The following is a 19,607-nucleotide window of genomic DNA, read 5'->3' on the forward strand; positions in this document are numbered from 1 at the left end:
TGGGGGGGGGGGTTAATTTTGTATGAAAACAAGAAACATTTTTTTTTTCAGGGGAATTAAAAAGAATTAAAATGTTAAGTTGTATAGTAAAGGTTCCAATAAAATACATTTTCATTCTAGGCTGGGATTATGTGGTCCAGGAAGTTTAAAAGTGAACTATGGCCAAACCTTTTTTTTTACCTATAGTTCTCTTCTGGGTCAGAAGAGGACATTTACTAATATACTCCTGTACCCCAAAGCCAGCATGTGACCTGTGAGTCAGTACATTTTACTCTCTCAATAGTTCTCCTTCAACACTTATGGAAAACACTGTATCTAGTTCATCCTATCTGCCATCCTTTAGTATCACAAGAAGCTTACCTTTGTCTTCTAGCTGGGTATGATGTGGCTCAGGGGTTAGCCCTTCTGTATAACAGCACTGGCTTCATTGGTTCAAATCCCAATTAGGATGCTATCTGTTTGGAGTTTGCATTATTTGCATGTAATCATGTCTAAATTTGCCTTAGAATGTTAGATTGAGGCCTTAGACTAAAAGCTCCTTGATGGTAGGGACTGGTAAATTGTTAGTGCTATATAAATACCTGTAATGAATAAATGGTATCCCTGTCTTTTTTTTTTTATTATTACAGATGGGCCATAAACTTTGTCTGTTTCAACAATGATGTCGCATTTCACTTCAACCCTCGTTTTGATGAACAGGTGCTTGTGTGTAATACCATGCAGAGCAAGAACTGGGGCTCTGAAGAGAGGAAGAACCATATGCCCTTCCAAAGGAATGCGTTCTTTGATATCTCCATTGCTGTGGTAGGACATGCATTTCAGGTGAGTGTACCAAAGCTAAAAGTTATAAATATCTTCAACCAAAACTGATATCTTTTTATTCATTTGATTGATATATCTCTTGCATATTGTGGGGATTGGGGATCTCCTACACTGGAATCAGCTTAGAACTTGTAAGGTGTGATGGCTACTGACTGATACCACTGCTGCACCATCCTCTTGTTTACTCGCATGTACAGAACTCTGGCCCCTCTTTGTCTCTGCAGCTGTCATTCAGTACCAGAATTCAAGCTTTAAAGTGTATCTAAACGTCTGTCAGCCTTTAATTGCTGTCTGTCTTACCATTAGGAAGATCTGTCCTCTCTGTTGTTCCTGGTTACCATTATGGGGGAAAATCTAAACGTTTGAATTTCTGGAACAGTTTTCGAAAATTCCAACACATTTAGTTACTTTTGTAATTTTATTCATTTCAGGTCACAGCGAATGGGCAGTTCCTGTTAGAATATCGCCACCGTGTGTCTTATCAGACTATCCAGTCCATTACAGTTAGCGGTGATGTCAGCCTCTCCTGTGTCACCTTTCACCCATCCCCTGTAAGTACCACCAATGCTTCAGTGTAATAAAACCTGTACTAGGAGAAGTATGGGGGCCGCCATTACTGAGCTTCTTTAAAACTACTTTATATTCTGATTCAGTAATCCAGAGCAAGCCTACAGATGAAAAAAATTGCATTTACAGGTCCTATTGCGCATGTGCGCTGCTTGCCTCAGTCATTACTATGGATTGGTCCATAGGAATGAATAGATAGCCCCCATAGTTTTCCTCAAAAAGAGGCACCACCGTGCCTCAGGACGCACAGTATTTCTGTTTCTTTTCCAATGAAACCTGTTTTTGAGGAACACTATATGTTTGCAAACTACGAGAGACAAAATGTGGATATTGTGCAATATTGGAGTTCTGAACATTTTACTGTAACGCCCCATGCTTGTCTCTTTGAGCACAATAGGATACGGGAAACATATGCAAAAATTGTTACGTGTGGATACATATGCATTTGAGGATGATACCCTGCTTGTATAACACATGAAACTCTGATGTAGCATGGGTGCTTGCTTTGCTTGCACCTCAGGACGAGAGAGTCTCTGCTTGAATCCAATTCCCTGACCATTATACTCATATGAATAATGGGACAGAAAAGTGAATATTGATTTATGCTGAAACTCTGAACATTTTGTTTGCAATACTCTATGTTTATTCCTTTATCGTATACATAAACATCGAGGAATAGATACAAAGTTATATATGGATACAATATCAACGCAAACCACAAAAACAACTTCAGCATACCAACGATTGGTGATACAGCTGAATACTTGTTTACAAGCTCCTAATTTTGATCCATGCAGTCCTGTCTGAGCAAATAACCAAAAATCAATTTCTATACCAGTTATCTGTGTATATACTGGGGGGAATTTATCAAAACTGGAGCAAACAGAATCTGGAGCAGTTGCCCATGCCAACCAATCAGCATCTCTCTATAGTTTACTCAGGTAAGATTTGAAAATGAGAGAGAGAAGCTGATTGGCTGCAATGCATATCTGCTCCAGATTTTGTCTGCTCCAGTTTTGATAAATTCCCCCCAGTGGGAACCGCTGTATATACATGCGTAGGACAGGTCCGCAGGCTTGATTATTGTTTTTTGATACATATTTATTTACTCTATTATTGTTATGTTATTTATTGCTGGTGAAGTAGGCGTTTATAGAAATTAATTATTTTGGATATAAACTGTTTTTTCCCGGACATTAGTGCTTCTTTGGGGGAATTTTTTCTTTATGTTTTATAAAACTTTATAGCACAACCGTGCTTAGAAAAAATATTGAGATACTTTTTAAAGATATATAGAGAGAGTTTTCTTCTTTCCTCGCTTGATATAATGATAAGTATTTTACTACCTGGGCTTCATTGAGGGAACTAGTTGTAGTCATAGTGGGGAAGGGGGGCTTTACATAAATGTTTTTGTATGCTGAATTAAAATACTGTATACAAACCAATGACAAAAACCAAAGATACCTGTATATAAAGTCACACCACTGACATGGCTATGAACTGGAATAACAACATTCTATTTCATTTCTAAATATTATATCTTTGTCTGTATGCCATGCAGACAAAGATATATCATGCATTTTTATACACTCCCGCTGGCTTCTATGGGCACCTTGAAGCATATTAACGGATGAAAAACTGTAACTATTTTCTATGAAATGCTTCAACATATGTTTGTGAAACAGACATATACAAAGAAAAAAATGGGATATCAAGTGACCTGCGTCTAAATGCATCATAACGCGCACATAATGATGAATCATAAGGCATACCACTTGGCATCCTATTGTTTTCAATGTGTCTAATTCACGTATATACTTTGTGGCCTGTCATAGAAAATAGTTCAGTTACGTTTTTTATTCTGGTGATGTGCATCGTGTGGCCCATAGAGGTTAATGAAAATGCATGATACATGTGTTTTCTTGCCTTACAAAGGCATTGTTATTGTGCCCCTCATCTGGTAACAATCTCCTGTTGGCCAAGCTGAGCACATCATTCATGAAAACCCATAAATGCAGGAAAATGCAGGAAAAAAAAACATGAAAGTGGGTGCACATAGATGTGAAGTCAGCCTAAAGGGTGGCTCCAGCCAAACAGCTTCTTACACTTGCAGAAGAAAAGTTTTATCTACCAATAGTACAAAATCAATTATTTTGATTCAGCCACTCCTGCCATGTTGTATTGCTGTTTCGAAATAATAAAGGTAACATTTCAAAGCCTGCAGTCCTGCAGATGTTGTGTCATTGCCCCGCCTCCTGCCTGTTCTTTGGACAAAGAGCAAACACACTGGTGATGCTCACCTGGAGCTCTCTCCCTCCTGTATGCTGAGCCTAGTGCATCACACTTCTTCTTTGCTGCTACCCTGATGTCAACTTTCAGATGGTATTTCCTAAAGCTATAATTTATAATTTTAGGCGGAGATGACTCCTGCACCACCGCCATACACTCCATATGCAGTGAGTATGTGCCTGTGCACTGCTAGATTGGCTGATATTCTTTTCCTCTTAATGGGCACCTGTAATTGAGCAGTAAACGTGATGTGAAGTATGGGAAGTGGCGGCTGTACGTGGATTTTCCATAGATGAAGGTTTTGGTGTATTTTGGAAGTGCTGTATTTAAAGAGAGCCTATTGCCAGACCATTAATTTCGACAAAAAAATTCCTATTGGAATATATGTGCATTCAATGTATATAAAAGCAGAAGAAACATGTTTTTTCTCAGGTTGGTGACAGGGTCTTTTCATGTCAGCTTTGGGCAATTGACTTGAAGCCCATTTCCACTTTGGTGAGGTATTTAAAAAAACAAACATGTGCCAGCAATGTACACCGAGTATACATGAAGCAGGCATATGCAGTTGCTGTATACAAACACAAAAACCTAAAAATTTTTGTTAGCTTTCCTCTTCATATCCTCATGGAAATGGTTGTAATTGGGCTTTGCAAGTAATGTGTGTATAGTACAAGTGACCTCTCCACCCCCGCAGCCCATATTAGTATTAGTGGCAACCCCCCCTCCCCGGACAGTGTACAGTATTGTGTGCAAAGGCAGAGCTGCTGCTTACTTATTGGGGGTGATTTACTAACCTAAACACACACACGCACCAGGTGCGTGTGCATTTTTACACAGCAAAACGTATTTATCAACCAAACACGAGCAACGTGTCACATTACGTACGTGCGTGTCATGTAGCATGCGCCATAGGCTACACGCCGCTAGCGGCATGCAAGTCTCTAAAAGCATATTTCCACTAATGCCATATATGGAAAAATCATGCACATGATGCATATATAATGCTGCTTCACAGTTTAGACAAAAATGGTTAGCTCATGCATTTACATTCCTGCATTCATCAACACAAGCAACACAACGTAGAGCTAATTTACACAACATCACCTTGCAATTCATGCAGGGCTTTGCACAACACACCTGCTGGGTGTGTACACACTACAAAGGTGTCTAGATTCCACCAATAGATCATGCTGGGAGGGAACACACTACAGAGGTGTATACATGTTCGTGGCGTGTTTATAAGGTTAGAAAATCAACCCCATTGTGTTACAATGAATAACAGGGAGGGGGAAAACTGTTTAAAGTCTACTTTACCTCGGACCCCAGTGTCTGACTACATTTCCTGTGGAGAATAATTTGCATTTTTAGGCTTCAGGCATAATAAAACCTTCCTAAATAATACATTAAAGCATAATGGGAGGTTAAGTGACTTCTGAGCAAACTGGCCCCAGATTTCTGTAATTTGCCAGTGCAATAAAAATGTAAATAAATAAATTGCATTGCAATATAAATGTAAAGATATAAAAAATGCATTTCAATATAATTATAAGGAAATAAACTGCATTGCAATAGAAATGTAAGGAGAAGAAATGCATTACAATATAAAAAATAAGGTTATTTGAACTCAAATACTATGTAACTATGCAAATATATAAAATGCATTGCAATAAAAGTATAAGGAAATAAAATGCATTGCAATATAAATGTAAGGAAATAAAATTAATTGCGATATAAATGTGAGCGAATAAAATGCATTCAATATAAATGTAAGAAGAAGAAATGCATAAACGTAAGGAAATAAAATGCATTGCAATATAAATGTAATAAAATAAAATGCACTGCACAATATAAATGTAAGGAAATAAAATACATTGCAATATGAATGTAAGAAATAAAATGTATTGTAATATCTCACCCAAATGCTCCGATATTTACCCCCGATATTGGAACTTTGAAGCGAGGGAACATGGAGCTGACTTCCCGGCCAATCAGGAAGCTGGGCGGTGGGTAATGACTCGCCACCCGGCTTCCTGATTGAGCAAGAAGTCAGATCCATTGCTATTTGGCTGTTTGGCCGGCTCGATGCTGATTGACCGGGAAGCCGACTTCCCGGCCATTCAGGAACCTGGGCGGGGCCGGGAAGCCAGCTCAATGCTATTTGACTGGCTCCATGCTGATTGGCTGGGAAGCCAGCTTCCCAGCCAATCAGCATGGAGCCGGCCAAACAGCATGGAGTCGGCTTCCCTGGCAATCAAGAAGCCGGGCGGCGGGTAATGACAGGACAAGCTCCTCACTTCTCCAGACTGATCCAGCCAGCTACTAACCAGCCAGAACAGACCATCACAGAGCTGCACCTAGCACCGCACGAGACAACCTACATCAAGTAGGTTTTCACCTATAATCGCAGCATTAAATCTCCTGAAGGACGTCAATCATTCCATTACCAAGTGAGTGCCATTTCACCTCACTAAGCTCAACTGTGGATAGTTCTATATGATCAGGGCACTGGTTACACTGGTTTGAAGTTTTCTCACCAGAGTCACTGTTTTGCAACGCTCAGTTATTAATCCAGTTCTTATCGCCAATGCTCTCCATTGTTTACATTCTGCTGCAGACCGCAGAATCTAGCAGCCTGACTGCAGCAATATGTACATAAAGAATTGAATTAGCAACTAAATAAATGTAGTGTGCACCAAGCAACTGTCAATATTTTAGTGGGCATCAAGCCACCGACAAATAAAAGAAAAATCCTCGATTTGTTTTGCTGTTTGCTTGAGAGTGCCAGTTGCTTGAATGCCGGATAATGGGGAGTTTACTGTATAGATAGTTGTAGCTGATATCAATGCAGAACAGACAGGAAGTTATCAAAATAACAAGATCTCTGGTAAGATTAAAAGATATTTTTTGCAAACAAATCATCAAACAAATATAACAAAACCATTTCAATGGTTTATTTAGCAAACCAAAAGGGAGTAAATAAGAGATTATTGTTAGAGTTTACATAAACTGTAAACTTTTTTTTTGCATAATGTAGATATCTGTATTGCCAGAAGTGAATAAGGCATAACATTATGCCATGATTTTAAAAACATTTTGACTGATTTATAGTAATGCATTTTCTGAATTGGACTGGCTAAGATGTAAGCAGTGCTGCCCTCTGTGGGACATATATTATGGTGCAACGTACTTCTTATCTCTTCTATCATACATACAGACAGACATAGAGCTGTATACAATCTCTTGATATAAATGTTAACAATCATCAGTCTTCTTTTATATTATGCTTTCACAACCCTTTTAATAAATAACATGAGTAAATATAAATTGTAAAGCATAGGGGACATTATTGGCGGCAAAAGTGAAATTGTTGGCGGCATAGTTTGTGAACAAACAATATATGAAGCATAACCAAGCAGCTTTGCCTTTTGCTCTGATAAGCTTTGCATCATAGTGCTTAGTAACAACTGACACGCTTGCCAATATAATGCAAACCTAATTCATTGTAATATCCTCCCTCTTAATAATGACCGACAATATTATTCTTCCATAGGCTCAGCCAATGTATGCAGCACCCATGGTAAGTCAAAAAAGCTGTACCATGAAAGTTGGAGATGAACAACAAAGAAAGAGAGAGCTATGTCTAATTGAAATCATATTAAAGATGCAACATGATTTACAGAATAACACTGATACCAAGTACAGTACTCGGTACAAGTACATGTACAGATACTTTTCCAGCTCCAGCCTAGACTAAAGAAAAATTCAAAAGTTAGGAGGCAGCTGTCATGTGTAAGGAGCACACGGAGCTCCTGGGATTTGTACATCTGTTTTAATGTATGATTTTGTTTTTCTAAACATATATAAAGGGATGCACTGATACCATTTTTGCAAGTACAAGTACTGATACTTGCCCAAGTACTTACAAGTACAAGTACCGATACATTTTTGTTTATTGTCATATTGACAGTTGTTCTAAAACAATATCGACTAATGATTTCAGGACAGTGGTAGAGCACCAGAGCCAGGTCCCAGCTGCAACCGCTGCAACCCTGGTAGTTCTCATGAAAATGCCAAGTATCAGCACTGGTATCTGAAAAGTATCGGTGCATCCCTAGCTATAAGTACCCATGGAGCTATGTCACTAGGATCTGTCATCTTAGCTAACATAAAGTCACAAAAGTGTTAAACAAGGTCCAAGAAAAGCTGTACGTAGGGTCTAATAAAAAGCAAGGTATGGAAGAAAAGACCAAGCCCATTCCCCCTACAGCACAGTAAGCACCCATGGGTGGCTACCCTTGCTCTTTATCACCACTTTGATTGAAACCATTAACGTGTCATTAACTTTAGAGGTAGCTATAACATTTGTAACATTATTTCCTTAAGTTTACTGTTGTATCCAAAATATATATGGTCTGATTTAGAACATTTACAATTTATAAAAAGGGACAGAGTAAACACCAATTTTTATTATATTGTTTATACTTGTTTTAGGTACAAAGTATGGCTCTTCCAGTGTTTGGGGCGATGAAGGTAAGCTTCCATGTTGTATGTAAAACATGACTGCATTTTCTTATAATGACAAATAAAGCTAAAATTGTATAGCAACTAATTTCATGTCAATATAATTAACCTGAGCATTTAAAAGATATTCTTTGACAATTACAAATTATGTTTTGTTTATTTTTTCAGCCACAGAAAGGACCCACGGCTGTGCATAATCCGGTATGTTTAGGCTGTTCTTGGCACATACTTTTGGAAATAAGGGCTAGTGTAACAAACTCAGTGACAGAAATGCTGGGGTATTGTCCATTTCTACAATCCAGATGTTAGCTTTCAAATTCTATATCTGAATATAGCATGATATGTAATGGTTCAAATTCCTGTTGGATTATTATCCTTCTTGACTGCTGAGAATCATTTTCATAACAACTAATAATCAACACCCCAAGAATGGTGCATTGCCCAGTAACCTCGAAGAAGGCGACTTTGGCTACAGTAGAACACCTTTTTTTTAATAAGGTCAAATTAACTTTTAAGCATAATATATATCAGGTAACCATTACAAGTCAAACATGTGCCAGTCCCAGGTATACAGGTTTCTCATACGTATTGTACAGGCATCCAACTACCCCCCCAAAAATCTGACTAAATCAATCAGTAACCACAATTAATCTTCAATAAAGCTGTGACAAACATAGCTGACCAGGGTGGGTAGAAACTTCTCAGATGGCTGGAAATCCTCAGGGTCTTTTTATCAGCCCCCAGGAACATCACAAATTAGAGACATGGCTCCTTCCTCCAACATTAAATCTTTTCAGGCCAACCAAAATTGTAAACATAACTTAAATGTATAACTAGCAGCATCCTCTTTAACCCGTTCTTCAATTGGTCAAGGTATTTTTTACAAGCATTGAATGGGACCCTCATCATAATTGTATTATTATTGTACATAACTATTCCCAAAGAAAGATCACATAGCATTAACTTAAATTTACAATAGATATGGGTGGGTTGAATATATTGGTTTTATCTGGTAGAAACCCTGGTGGTAAGAAATCTGGACCTAAGTCCTCCTGATGAGTATTATGGCAGAGGTGGGTGGGAATTAAATTAGGGACAGTAAGCCTCCATGGTAAAGTGGTGAATGGTCAGATACTTATACAGGGAGATCGTTCTGCTGGGATCCTCGAAAGATGTAAGGATCTAGAAGGTAACTTGCCTTACCATTATAAAACAAGATATGAGTTTAAAGTAGGATAACCTTAAGGAGCTTCATACGACTTGACTGAAATTTATTAAAATGTATATATATTATTTTTTAACCTAGGTGATGCCTTTTCAAGCTGCTTTCCCAACAAGTTTTGCCAATAACCAAAGCATTGTAATTTCCGGAGCTGTGCATCATGGAGCAGACAGGTGCGTGGTAGTAATATGTCAGCACTTTGTCTTTGGTAACCGGGGATGGGCTGGCCTAAGGTTTCCAAAGCTTAATCAAAAACCCCACTGGAACCCAAAAAAATAAAAGTATCTGAAATAGGAACTCTCATTATTGTCCCACAGAAATTCATATGCCCTAATTCTTCAGCTGCCCTTTTTAGTGCACGTGTGATTGTCTGCATTGAAAACTTCTCTAGGAACCTTTATTAGATAGGCCTCGGTGTCATATAGCTTGACAATGCAGCAATGCTCTATTTTTATATACGTGCTAATAAAAAAAGACATACCATTTTGCAAATGCTTCTTTAGTTGTCTGGCCATATACATTACTGTCTCTGTACATTCTTCCTGGGAGTTAAAAAATAAGCACACTCTTACATAAACTACCCTTAACCTTCCTGCCTTAAGTAACCCACTCTCTCCTGCCCAGATGTATATTTACCTGAATCTCACTGCTGTGACCTGTTGCAATCTTCACATTCTGCAGCCAAAATCTTCTTTCCATCTGCTGTGCCTGTGCAATGAATCCCTAAAGACTTCTTGGGACTGTCTCTGAAGTGTCTCCTGCCTTGACAAACAGTCCCATAGAAATCATTTGGTATCAATTGTGCAGGTGTGGCCTGCTGAAAGATTCTAGGCATGGGATTTGAAGATTGCCAGAAGTCGCAATTATGACTGTACAATCTACCAACTACTATGTACTACATGAGCCTACATATTGATTGCATGGTTTAGGTAGATTGCCATATTACATACTTCTAGTAAAGGAAATGGTAGAGAGATAACTTACATTTATTTATTTATTTAATGTTTTTGATTTAAAGAAAGAATGCAAACTATTAATATATAATATGTCATAATTTTTGGACAGAAATTTTAAATTGTAATTAAACTGTAAGTCCATATTACAATAGGAAAATAATGGACACAACTATTACACATTCCCTTTAAGGCTGCTTACTCACATAACAGTGGTTCCTTTGGGAAGCTTTTGGGTATTTTTTTCTGTTTGCACAGAACACTGATGTAAAGCAGTTTATAGTGATGTCCTCTATACTTTGTAACTTTTGTAGATTCAATGTCAACCTTCTAAATAGCAGAACGAGAAATATTCATGTGCATATCAATCCTCGCTTCAAAGAAAGTACAATAGTAAGGAATACCCAGGACAGAGGCACTTGGGGTCCCGAAGAGAGGCAGCTCTCATATATGCCATTCTATCCAGGACAAAACTTTCAGGTGAGAAAAACAGATAGTAGACTTCAGAAAGAACCATCTGAGGACCTCTGTAACTAAACATTCACTTTTCATTACAGATGGAAATCAGGAACGAAGGAGGAGTCGTGGGTGTCTACTCAAATGGAACAAAGCTTTTCAACTATGTTCATCGCCTACCTTCCAACCAGATCGACATGATGGAAATCGGTGGAAATGTCAGCTTGACTTATGTGCAGTACTGATCTCATCTTAATAAAGAGAATCTTAAGAGTGTATTCAAAACACACAGTGGTTTAAGAAATATATACATTTCATACAAATAAATCAGCTACGTTTAATTAGAAGCAGCTGGGACAGTTTTAGGGCAACAAGCTAACCAATTAGAAAGCTGGACTTTGGGGTCAGGATTAATATGTCCTGTGGCAATGACAAAGATAACAAACTAAAATACATGGCATATAGCCTAAAGTGACAACACATAGCTATATCTGCCTGATCTGTCAGTGCAGTGCCATACAGAAACCTTCAGAAAAGGGTGTGCATAAAGCGACTTGCTGCTGCTCACAGTTTGCCCATGGTTTATGTCTGAAGATGATGACTAATGCTCACAGTTTGCCTATGGCATATGTCTGGAGATGATGACTGCAGCTCATAGTTTGCCGATGGCACATGTCTGGAGACACAGGTGGAGGGCATTACTGTTCTCATTAGGAAGTGGTGAGAAGGTCTACATTAGGGATGCACCGATACCGATACTGGTATTAGTATTGGTGCCCATACTGAGCATTTGGGCGAGTCGCCCAAATGCTCCGATACTTACCCTGATACCAGAATTTCCGGTCAGACGGAGATTCCCTCTGACCAGCAATGCTGAGAGGGAGCATGGAGCCACCTTCCCGGCCAATCAGGGAGGCAGGCAGCGGGTCATGACCTGCCTCCCAGATTTCTGATTGGCTGGGAAGCCGGCTTCATGCTGCCTAGCAACACTGCAAGGCATCCTGGCTTCCTGATCAATCAGGAAGCTGGGCGGCAGATCATGACCCGCCGCCTGGCTTCGATACCCCCACGATACCTCAGGATGCCGGCATCGGTACTCGGTATCGGTGAATACTTGTATCCGATACCAAAAAACCGGTATCAGTGGATCCCTAGTCTTTATGTGTCCCAGGGGTTGGTTATTTCTGGTTTGTCATGCATATGTCAGTTCAAAACATTTGGTATTGCCACAGGTTCACCTTAAAGGCTGACATTGTCTTATTATTAAATGCATTAAGATACAGTGATTGCATAACAATGTCATACATATTTCCCCTCCATGATCACATAGCAGCTCCTTTTGAAAAAAAATATACCCTACACTACAGGGATAGCAAAAACATCTTCTTGGAACTTTATAGCCATTCTCTCTGCTCACAGTTTTGCTGGGGTGCATTAATACAAATAAGGAATAACAAAACGGTTAACTTTGCCTGAAGGAAATTCTGCTATCCTCTCCTTTCTGTGCCCAACATGTTAATACAAACCAAGGCATTTGGTTGCATGATCTCTACTAAAGGGGTGATCACTTGAACTGTTAATTACCCCTTCGGCAGAGATCACATGAGAAAGTGCCTTGGCTTTTGGTCACATGACCAGCATAGGAGGGAGCATTATCTTTTTGTTCAGCCCTTCATTATATTCTTTATTTATGCTTTAATTGGATTTTTGATTAGAATTATTTTTTCACTACCTCCTATTTGAAACTGAAGCCTTTTTTGTATGTTTAGTCAGAAGTGTATCTGACTTTCCATTCTGGCCAGCCAACATGACCCCTTAGAAACCAGGAACAGATTATATAAGAGCCCATAAATCCAGAATGTGACAGTTTAATTTCTATTGTGTAATAAAATAAACTAATGCTGAATCATTTTTTTACATAACGTTTATGATGAAAACAGTGATCACAATATGTTCTTAATTATATACCGGTATGTATAATTTTAGTTATGTTGTATTATGATGATTAAAATAAAATTAAGCAACACATTACAGTGTACATTTGCCTTTACACCTTTTCTGTGTTGGGCACCAAAACCATTAAACATTGTGTATATACTGTGCTAGGCAAAACGCTTAGTTTCCAAAAGGGAAAAAAATTACATTTGCAGAACTGAGCCTGAGGAGGTATTTAAAGTGTCAGTCCACTCAAAGCCAATGTACTAATAGATGACTCCTATGGACCAACATAGGAGCATTTTTACTCCCACTGACCTCTGAAGGGCATTTTCTTACCCCTGCTGACCATACTCCAGCCTCCAAACAGAGTGACAGACAATGAACCTGCCCTTAGTCTAAAAAGTTGGGGACCCCTGCAAGTGTGGCCATGGATATGTCCTGAGGGCCGTACAATAGTTTAGTTTTCATAAAGTTGTGTTGCATTAATACTTGGTAAAACGCATGTGCATTGATTTGCATACGTGTGGTGCTTTTAATATTGAACATCATGCACATGCACTGTTGTAGTAGCAGGCTATGTGCCCACACTGTAGCGCACAACAATACACATTCCGTGATCTGCAGTTTGCTTCATTAAATAAAAGTAATGTACAGTTTTCAGTGTTAGGCAGCCCTTCTCAACCAGGGTGCCGTGGCACCTTTTTGGTTTCTTCTGCCTTTCTCAGGGGTGCCTTGAAATTTTCACACAGTGCCATGCCTTTCCATGATGTAGGCAAGCTTCTGATGTGAAGGGGAAACTCTGATGTGAAAGGGGGGGCTCTGATATGAAAGGGATGCTCCTGATGTGAAGGGGGGCTTCTGATGTAAAGAGGGCTCTTTATGTGAATGCTCTTTATGTGAAACACATTTAACATATTTGTTGTAACCTTGGGGTTAGAGAGGGTATTTTATTTTTGTTTTTTTACACTTATTGTAGGTTTCCTTTAGCAAAACAAAATAGATGGCCTAGGCATAGGTACATCAACAACACAGAATGCCAGGAAATATGTTCTATAAGCATATAGGTAGTTTATATTTGAACTGTATATCAGACACACAGTACAGACAGTTAAAAGCTTCCTCCTGTGGAAAGAATTCATAGAATTCATGCTTAGGTCTCATGTGCATGGGTGGCTGAACCCATACAATGTAAATACTGGTGTGTTTTCCTTCTCATAGTTGTAAACGGGTATATGCCAGTTCTTTCATACAGCCGCATGTGTATATGGATGTAAATTCAGAGCCGTCTGTGTGCATGAAGCCTTATACACAGAGCAGAGAGATGATCATAGATGGACTTAGGGCGAGAGCTGATGTTGAGGTGTTACAAATTCCACTGGCACGCGGCACCTTACCTGATAGTTACTATGAATGAAGCACTCAATAGCATAAGTAGGCTTAATGCTGAACTGCAGCTGTTACTGACATCTAGCAGATCCAACATTAAAACCGGCTGGAGCTGCTGTCACTCAGCATGCAGCCTGCTGTTCTAGAGACCTGATTAGAGGTCTGAAGCAGAGCGGGCTGCATGTTTAATGCTGGCAGGCCATTTGTTGGGCACCATGGGTTTATGTAGTGAACTAACAAAACAAAAAAAAAAGGGAGTGAGGGTGGGCACGAAACAGTAAATTCAAGAAAGGAAGTTGTAAGGTAGCTAAAGATATAAAGCCACAGGTATTCATGCGCAATGAGAGCAGGACTAAACTCCATGATCTTGAAGGCACTTTGATGTCCACAGCATCAACCGAAGGCTACTATAACTTGCAGTCTTTGTTGCCTCATTTTAAGAAGGTACTATTCCAGTTTTCAATCTACTTATGTCTACGCTAGATAGACAGCTCCTCTAATTGGAAACAGAAGCTTTATTTTGTTGGAAATACACCAGCATATACTGATATGTCTTTTTGAGCTGTAGATGGCGCTGTAGTGCAATGTCAGTCTCTATGTGCATGCTTATCTATGATATACAGGAAGCTGTTTTTTCTATCCATATGTTTTCCTCACAATGCTGTATTCAGATGTAATATTCTTCTAAGCAAGTAAAACTTAATTGAGCATTCCAAAAGATCTCAGTGCTTCATCTAAACACATAATCAACAGGTTATGGGCCCAGGCGCTAAACAGACTACTGCAAGTCAACAAGTGTTGCACCCAAGCTACTGGAAGATGGCACCCAAGCTACTTTCAAGCTTGAAATGCTGTTAAGCAATGAAAGACTTGTGTCAAGTACTGAGTACACACAGACCCAGTAATGGACCTGCGGAGGAATGGGACAAGAAGAACAGGCAAGCAAAAGCAATTATAAGTCTGCTAGTGGAAGAAGACCAGCTCATCCACACAAGAGAAGATGATACAGCTAAGGGTATGTGGACTGCATTACAAAAGCTGCATGAACGTTCAAACCTAAACAGTAAACTATACACAAGTTACACAAGCTATATAAGATGACGATAGAAAAAGGCCAGGAAATGCGTGAACATGTGAATGCCATGCTGGAAACTTTAGAACAGCTACGTGCAATTGGAGGAAAAAATGCATGCAGCCTTCCAGAGTCATACAGTGCTTTTATTAATGCTCTAAAAACCAGATCTGAGCAGGAACTAACACTAGAATACGTCAAAGGAAAATGAATTGATGAATATGACAGAAGGAAAGAAAATATGCACAATTAAGAAAATGAGAAAACATTAAGTTGCATGAGAGTGCAAAGCAAAACAAAGAAAGCAGAGTGTGATTTTGCTGTAAAATGACTGGTCACCTGAAAAAGGACTGTTCAATCTGGAAAGCCGAGCAGAGAAAGTAAAAGGCACCTACAAGAGAAAGAGCTAAGGCAGCCACAAAGGAAGCTGCGGGCACATCATAGAGTGCTTCCTTTAAAGTGACTGAGAACAGTATATCACACAGATGGTGTATTGACTCAGCTGCAACAAGCCACATGACTAGTGATGAGACCTTCACAGAAATTGATTTTAGTGCAAAGGACAAAGTTATCCTAGCAAACTGGAAAAGTACTACTGGAGAAGGTAAGGGGATACACCGTCAGGGGATAAGCAGAGTATCCTCGTGTAAAATGTGCTGTATGTCCCATACCTCAAAGGAAGCCTTCTATCAGTGAAAACCCTTGCTAATAACGTTCTCACAGTTCAATTCCGAGTTGATGAATGTGCAAATCCATGCAAAAGGAAAATTGGATGAACACCTGTACAGACTCATCACCGCAGACAAACAAGTCAAGACAGCCAATCATAATCCACACAACAAATATATCCATCTATGGCACAGACAACTAGCACTGAAACCCAAAAGCCATAAAGGATATTATAAAGAGAGGCTCAGAAGATATAACCAGCTGGGGGCGTGCCTGGCCGCCGATCGTAATGGCCGCATAGAGAGTGAGCTCCGGTCAAAAAAGCCCTGTCAGCAACGATTTTAACAGCTTCCAGCAGCCTGTCTCCCCTGCCGTTAGGTCCGGTATATGCCCGATCGTTACGGGAACGAATCCATCATGCCCAAAAGAGGGAAGGGACAACAGAAGCCTCAAAAAATGACTGAATTCTTTCCAGCCTCACAGAACAGAGGTGGACAAGATGGCGCCGGCTCCAGGCGTGCCGCCTCAGCCAGATCACGATCTCCCCTGTCAGCTGGCTCGATCACTGACAGTCATCCTCCAGCAGCAGCAGCAACATTAACGATCAATCAGGGTGAGTCATCTCCCCCAGACTCTCCTACCACACGCTGCCCAGCTAAAACAAAGAGATCTAAGAGAGCTGATTCTTCCTCCTCCTGTCCCTCACTGACAGCTGATTTACCTCCCACTCCCTTCATGTCACTGGACACATACCCATCCACTACTGACCCAGCTTCTTCAACAATTATGAAAGAAATGCTTCTCTCACTGCGCTCAACCTTGCAGAAGGACATTTCCTCAATGTTTGAAAAGCTGTCACTCTCCATGCAACAACTCTCTATAAGAGTCACACATGTAGAAACCAGAATAAGTGATCTCTCTCAGGGCCACAATATACTAGTGGATCACCATGATTCTCAATCCTCAGATATACAATGGCTGAAACTGAAATGTGCGGACCTGGAAGATAGGTCACGCCGTAATAACATCAAATTTAGAGGGATTCCTGAAACGGTTGCCCCACAACAACTGACAGGTTTTGTCATTCAAATCCTCAAGGAGCTTCTCCCTGATGCCACTACTACGGATCTCCTGGTGGATCGCGCTCACAGAATAGTCAAACCGTCATCTCTGCCGGATGCCGTCCCTAGAGACGTGCTAGCTCGGATCCACTTTTATCACATAAAAGAGAAAGCCATGATGGCGGCGAAATCTATCCAGTCTCCAATGCTCCTACGAACGTATGTACGCATACAAAAATCACACTTTTCATCGTTTTCATAGACAATGGAATAAATGGCTCTCAAGCCCCTTTTACTCACGTTGACCATACATATACAAGTGTATTTCGTAGTTTCGTTTTTGAATTCCTTTTTTTTTTTTTTTCTCTAGTTGGTTTGTATAGTTTTGTCTGATATAGTTGTCCCTGAACGCATTATGTCATTTTTTACTGTGTTCTACTCTCTATACTGCATCTATGACATAGATTCCAATGCATGACCATTTATTAGTACTGTATGTACCAACGTGACAGTTATGTATTCAAATACCCTGTATCGAGGCTGTTTTGTCTTCTTTATGTTGAACGATGTATAACAAAAACATTTCAATAAAATAAATATTGTTGAGAAGATATAACCATGCTGCCCTGCCAAATGCTTATGACATGCAAATGCTGTATGGAAGCATAGGCCACACGTACTCCACTTCCACAGGCCACTCAAAGAATGACCACCCACCCCATGGAGCTCATGCACAGCGATGTGTGCAGACCAATGACAACTCCCACATCAGATGGGAACAGATACTGTATCTACTGACTTTCACTGATTTTCCAGGTACACAACAACTTATCTGATGAAGCACAAGAATGAAATATCAGAAAAACGTCAAGAGTTTGTAGCCATGTCCAGCAAGCAATTCCAATGGAAATCAGGAATTATACACACCGACAATGGAGGGGAATACATCAGTAAGGAAGTGGAATCATATCTGAAGAAACAGGGTATAGTACACCAGACCACCACACCATACAGTCCTGAACAAAATGGTGTAGCAGAATGTTAAAATCACACTCTTATAGAAATGGCCGGATGCACGCTGTCAGATGCCAACCTACCTAAGAAGTACTGGGGAGAAGCAGTCATGACTGCAACATACCTACAGAACAGACTACCATCAAAAGCCATTGAAATCACCCCTTTGAAATGTGGCATGGATCGAAGCCTAGCCTATGGCACATCAGAGTGTTTGGATGTAAAGCTTACGCATGTATTCCAAATGAGAAGCAATCCAAATTGGAGAACACAACCATTGCAGGCATTCTGGTGGGCTAGGGTGAACAAAGTAAGGGATATAGAATCCTCCACCCAAGATGTCTCCAGGATCATAGTTTTGTAAGGGTTTGAATTGACCATAGACAATATTTAAGATGGGGTTATTTTCATAAAAATAACTAAATTTCTTTGGGGCTAGATTTTTCTAATGATAAGGGTATGGGAATGGTACCGTATATACTCGAGTATAAGCCGAGATTTTCAGCCCATTTTTTTGGGTGAAAAGTGCCCCCCTCGGCTTATACTCAAAAATTTACAATTATCCTCTGCTAATATGAATGGGTTAAATGATCCGTAGTACATGATATGTAGCCCTGTACCCCCTTTTCCACTTACAGAGCTAGGTTATTTTTCTTTTAAATAAATATTAATGTAATTTTATTGGTATCTATCTACCATTAGCTGCCTCATTTCCCACCCTCGGCTTATATTCGGGTCAATACTTTTTCCCATTTTTTTTTGTAAAATTAGGTACCTCGGCTTATATTCGGGACGGCTTATACTCGAGTATATACGGTACTTAGATAATATATAAAACGCTTATTTGGTTCAATGCCCATATATATGACTAAGGCTTATTACAGTGAAGTTGGAGTGATTTATTTTGCCATTGCAAACTGTCATTTTTTTTAAATAGCATCATAGCGACAAAGACAGAAAATGGCATGTATGATGTATATATTGAACATTAATACAGGCATGAAATTATGTGTCGATACTATTTACTACAGGTATTAATATAGGACAGATAATTTACACAGCGCTTTACATAGCAGCACATTCACATCAGTCCCTGCTCTCAAGAAGATAACAATCGAAGGTCCCAATTTCACACACAGGGCCAATTTAGACATGAGTCTATTAACCTTCCAGCATGTCTTTGGAGTGTGGGAGGAAACCAGCGTACATGGAGGAAAGCCACACAAGCACAGGGAGAACATGCAAACTTCTTGAAGATAGTGTGCTGAGTGGGATATGAACCAGGGACCCCCAGTGCTGCAAGGCAGAAGTGTTAACTACTGTGCCACATCAGTGGCGTAACCAGAGTAACGGGCGCCCTGTGCAGAACATAATTGTGCGCCCCCCCCGTAATATGTGGGGGTGCACAGGTACAATTAGAGCATGCTGGGACATGTTGTAATTGAACTACAAGTCCTGCCAGTCATTTTGGTGTCACCCCCCTCTGAAAAGTCGGGCGCTCGCTGTCGGGCATTCTGTCATGGACCGAATGCCCAACAGTATCAGGAGAGAGGAGGGGACCCGGCGGCATACCTTATCCCGCCGGGTGACTGTCCCCTCCTCTCTCTGCCGGCGTCCATCACCAAGATGGCCGCCGG

The 19,607-nt window shown here is 40.0% G+C and overlaps 1 protein-coding gene across 1 annotated transcript in view; it reads left to right on the forward strand.

Annotated features, from left to right (window-relative positions):
* Window positions 1–11,127, forward strand: part of LOC108791115 (galectin-9-like) — a 36,213-nt gene extending 25,086 nt beyond the window's left edge. Inside the window, exons 3-11 of the mRNA XM_018561500.1 lie at window positions 630–822; window positions 1,254–1,373; window positions 3,804–3,845; window positions 7,229–7,255; window positions 8,170–8,208; window positions 8,368–8,400; window positions 9,506–9,594; window positions 10,689–10,854; window positions 10,932–11,127. Coding sequence (XP_018417002.1) covers window positions 630–822; window positions 1,254–1,373; window positions 3,804–3,845; window positions 7,229–7,255; window positions 8,170–8,208; window positions 8,368–8,400; window positions 9,506–9,594; window positions 10,689–10,854; window positions 10,932–11,075 — 853 coding nt within the window. The 3' untranslated portion in view covers window positions 11,076–11,127. The remainder of the gene's footprint in view (window positions 1–629; window positions 823–1,253; window positions 1,374–3,803; window positions 3,846–7,228; window positions 7,256–8,169; window positions 8,209–8,367; window positions 8,401–9,505; window positions 9,595–10,688; window positions 10,855–10,931) is intronic.
* Window positions 11,128–19,607: the final 8,480 nt, after the last annotated feature.

This window comes from Nanorana parkeri, unplaced genomic scaffold, assembly GCF_000935625.1.
Source record: "Nanorana parkeri isolate BGI_ZX_2015 unplaced genomic scaffold, ASM93562v1 scaffold528, whole genome shotgun sequence".
Taxonomy (NCBI): domain Eukaryota; kingdom Metazoa; phylum Chordata; class Amphibia; order Anura; family Dicroglossidae; genus Nanorana; species Nanorana parkeri.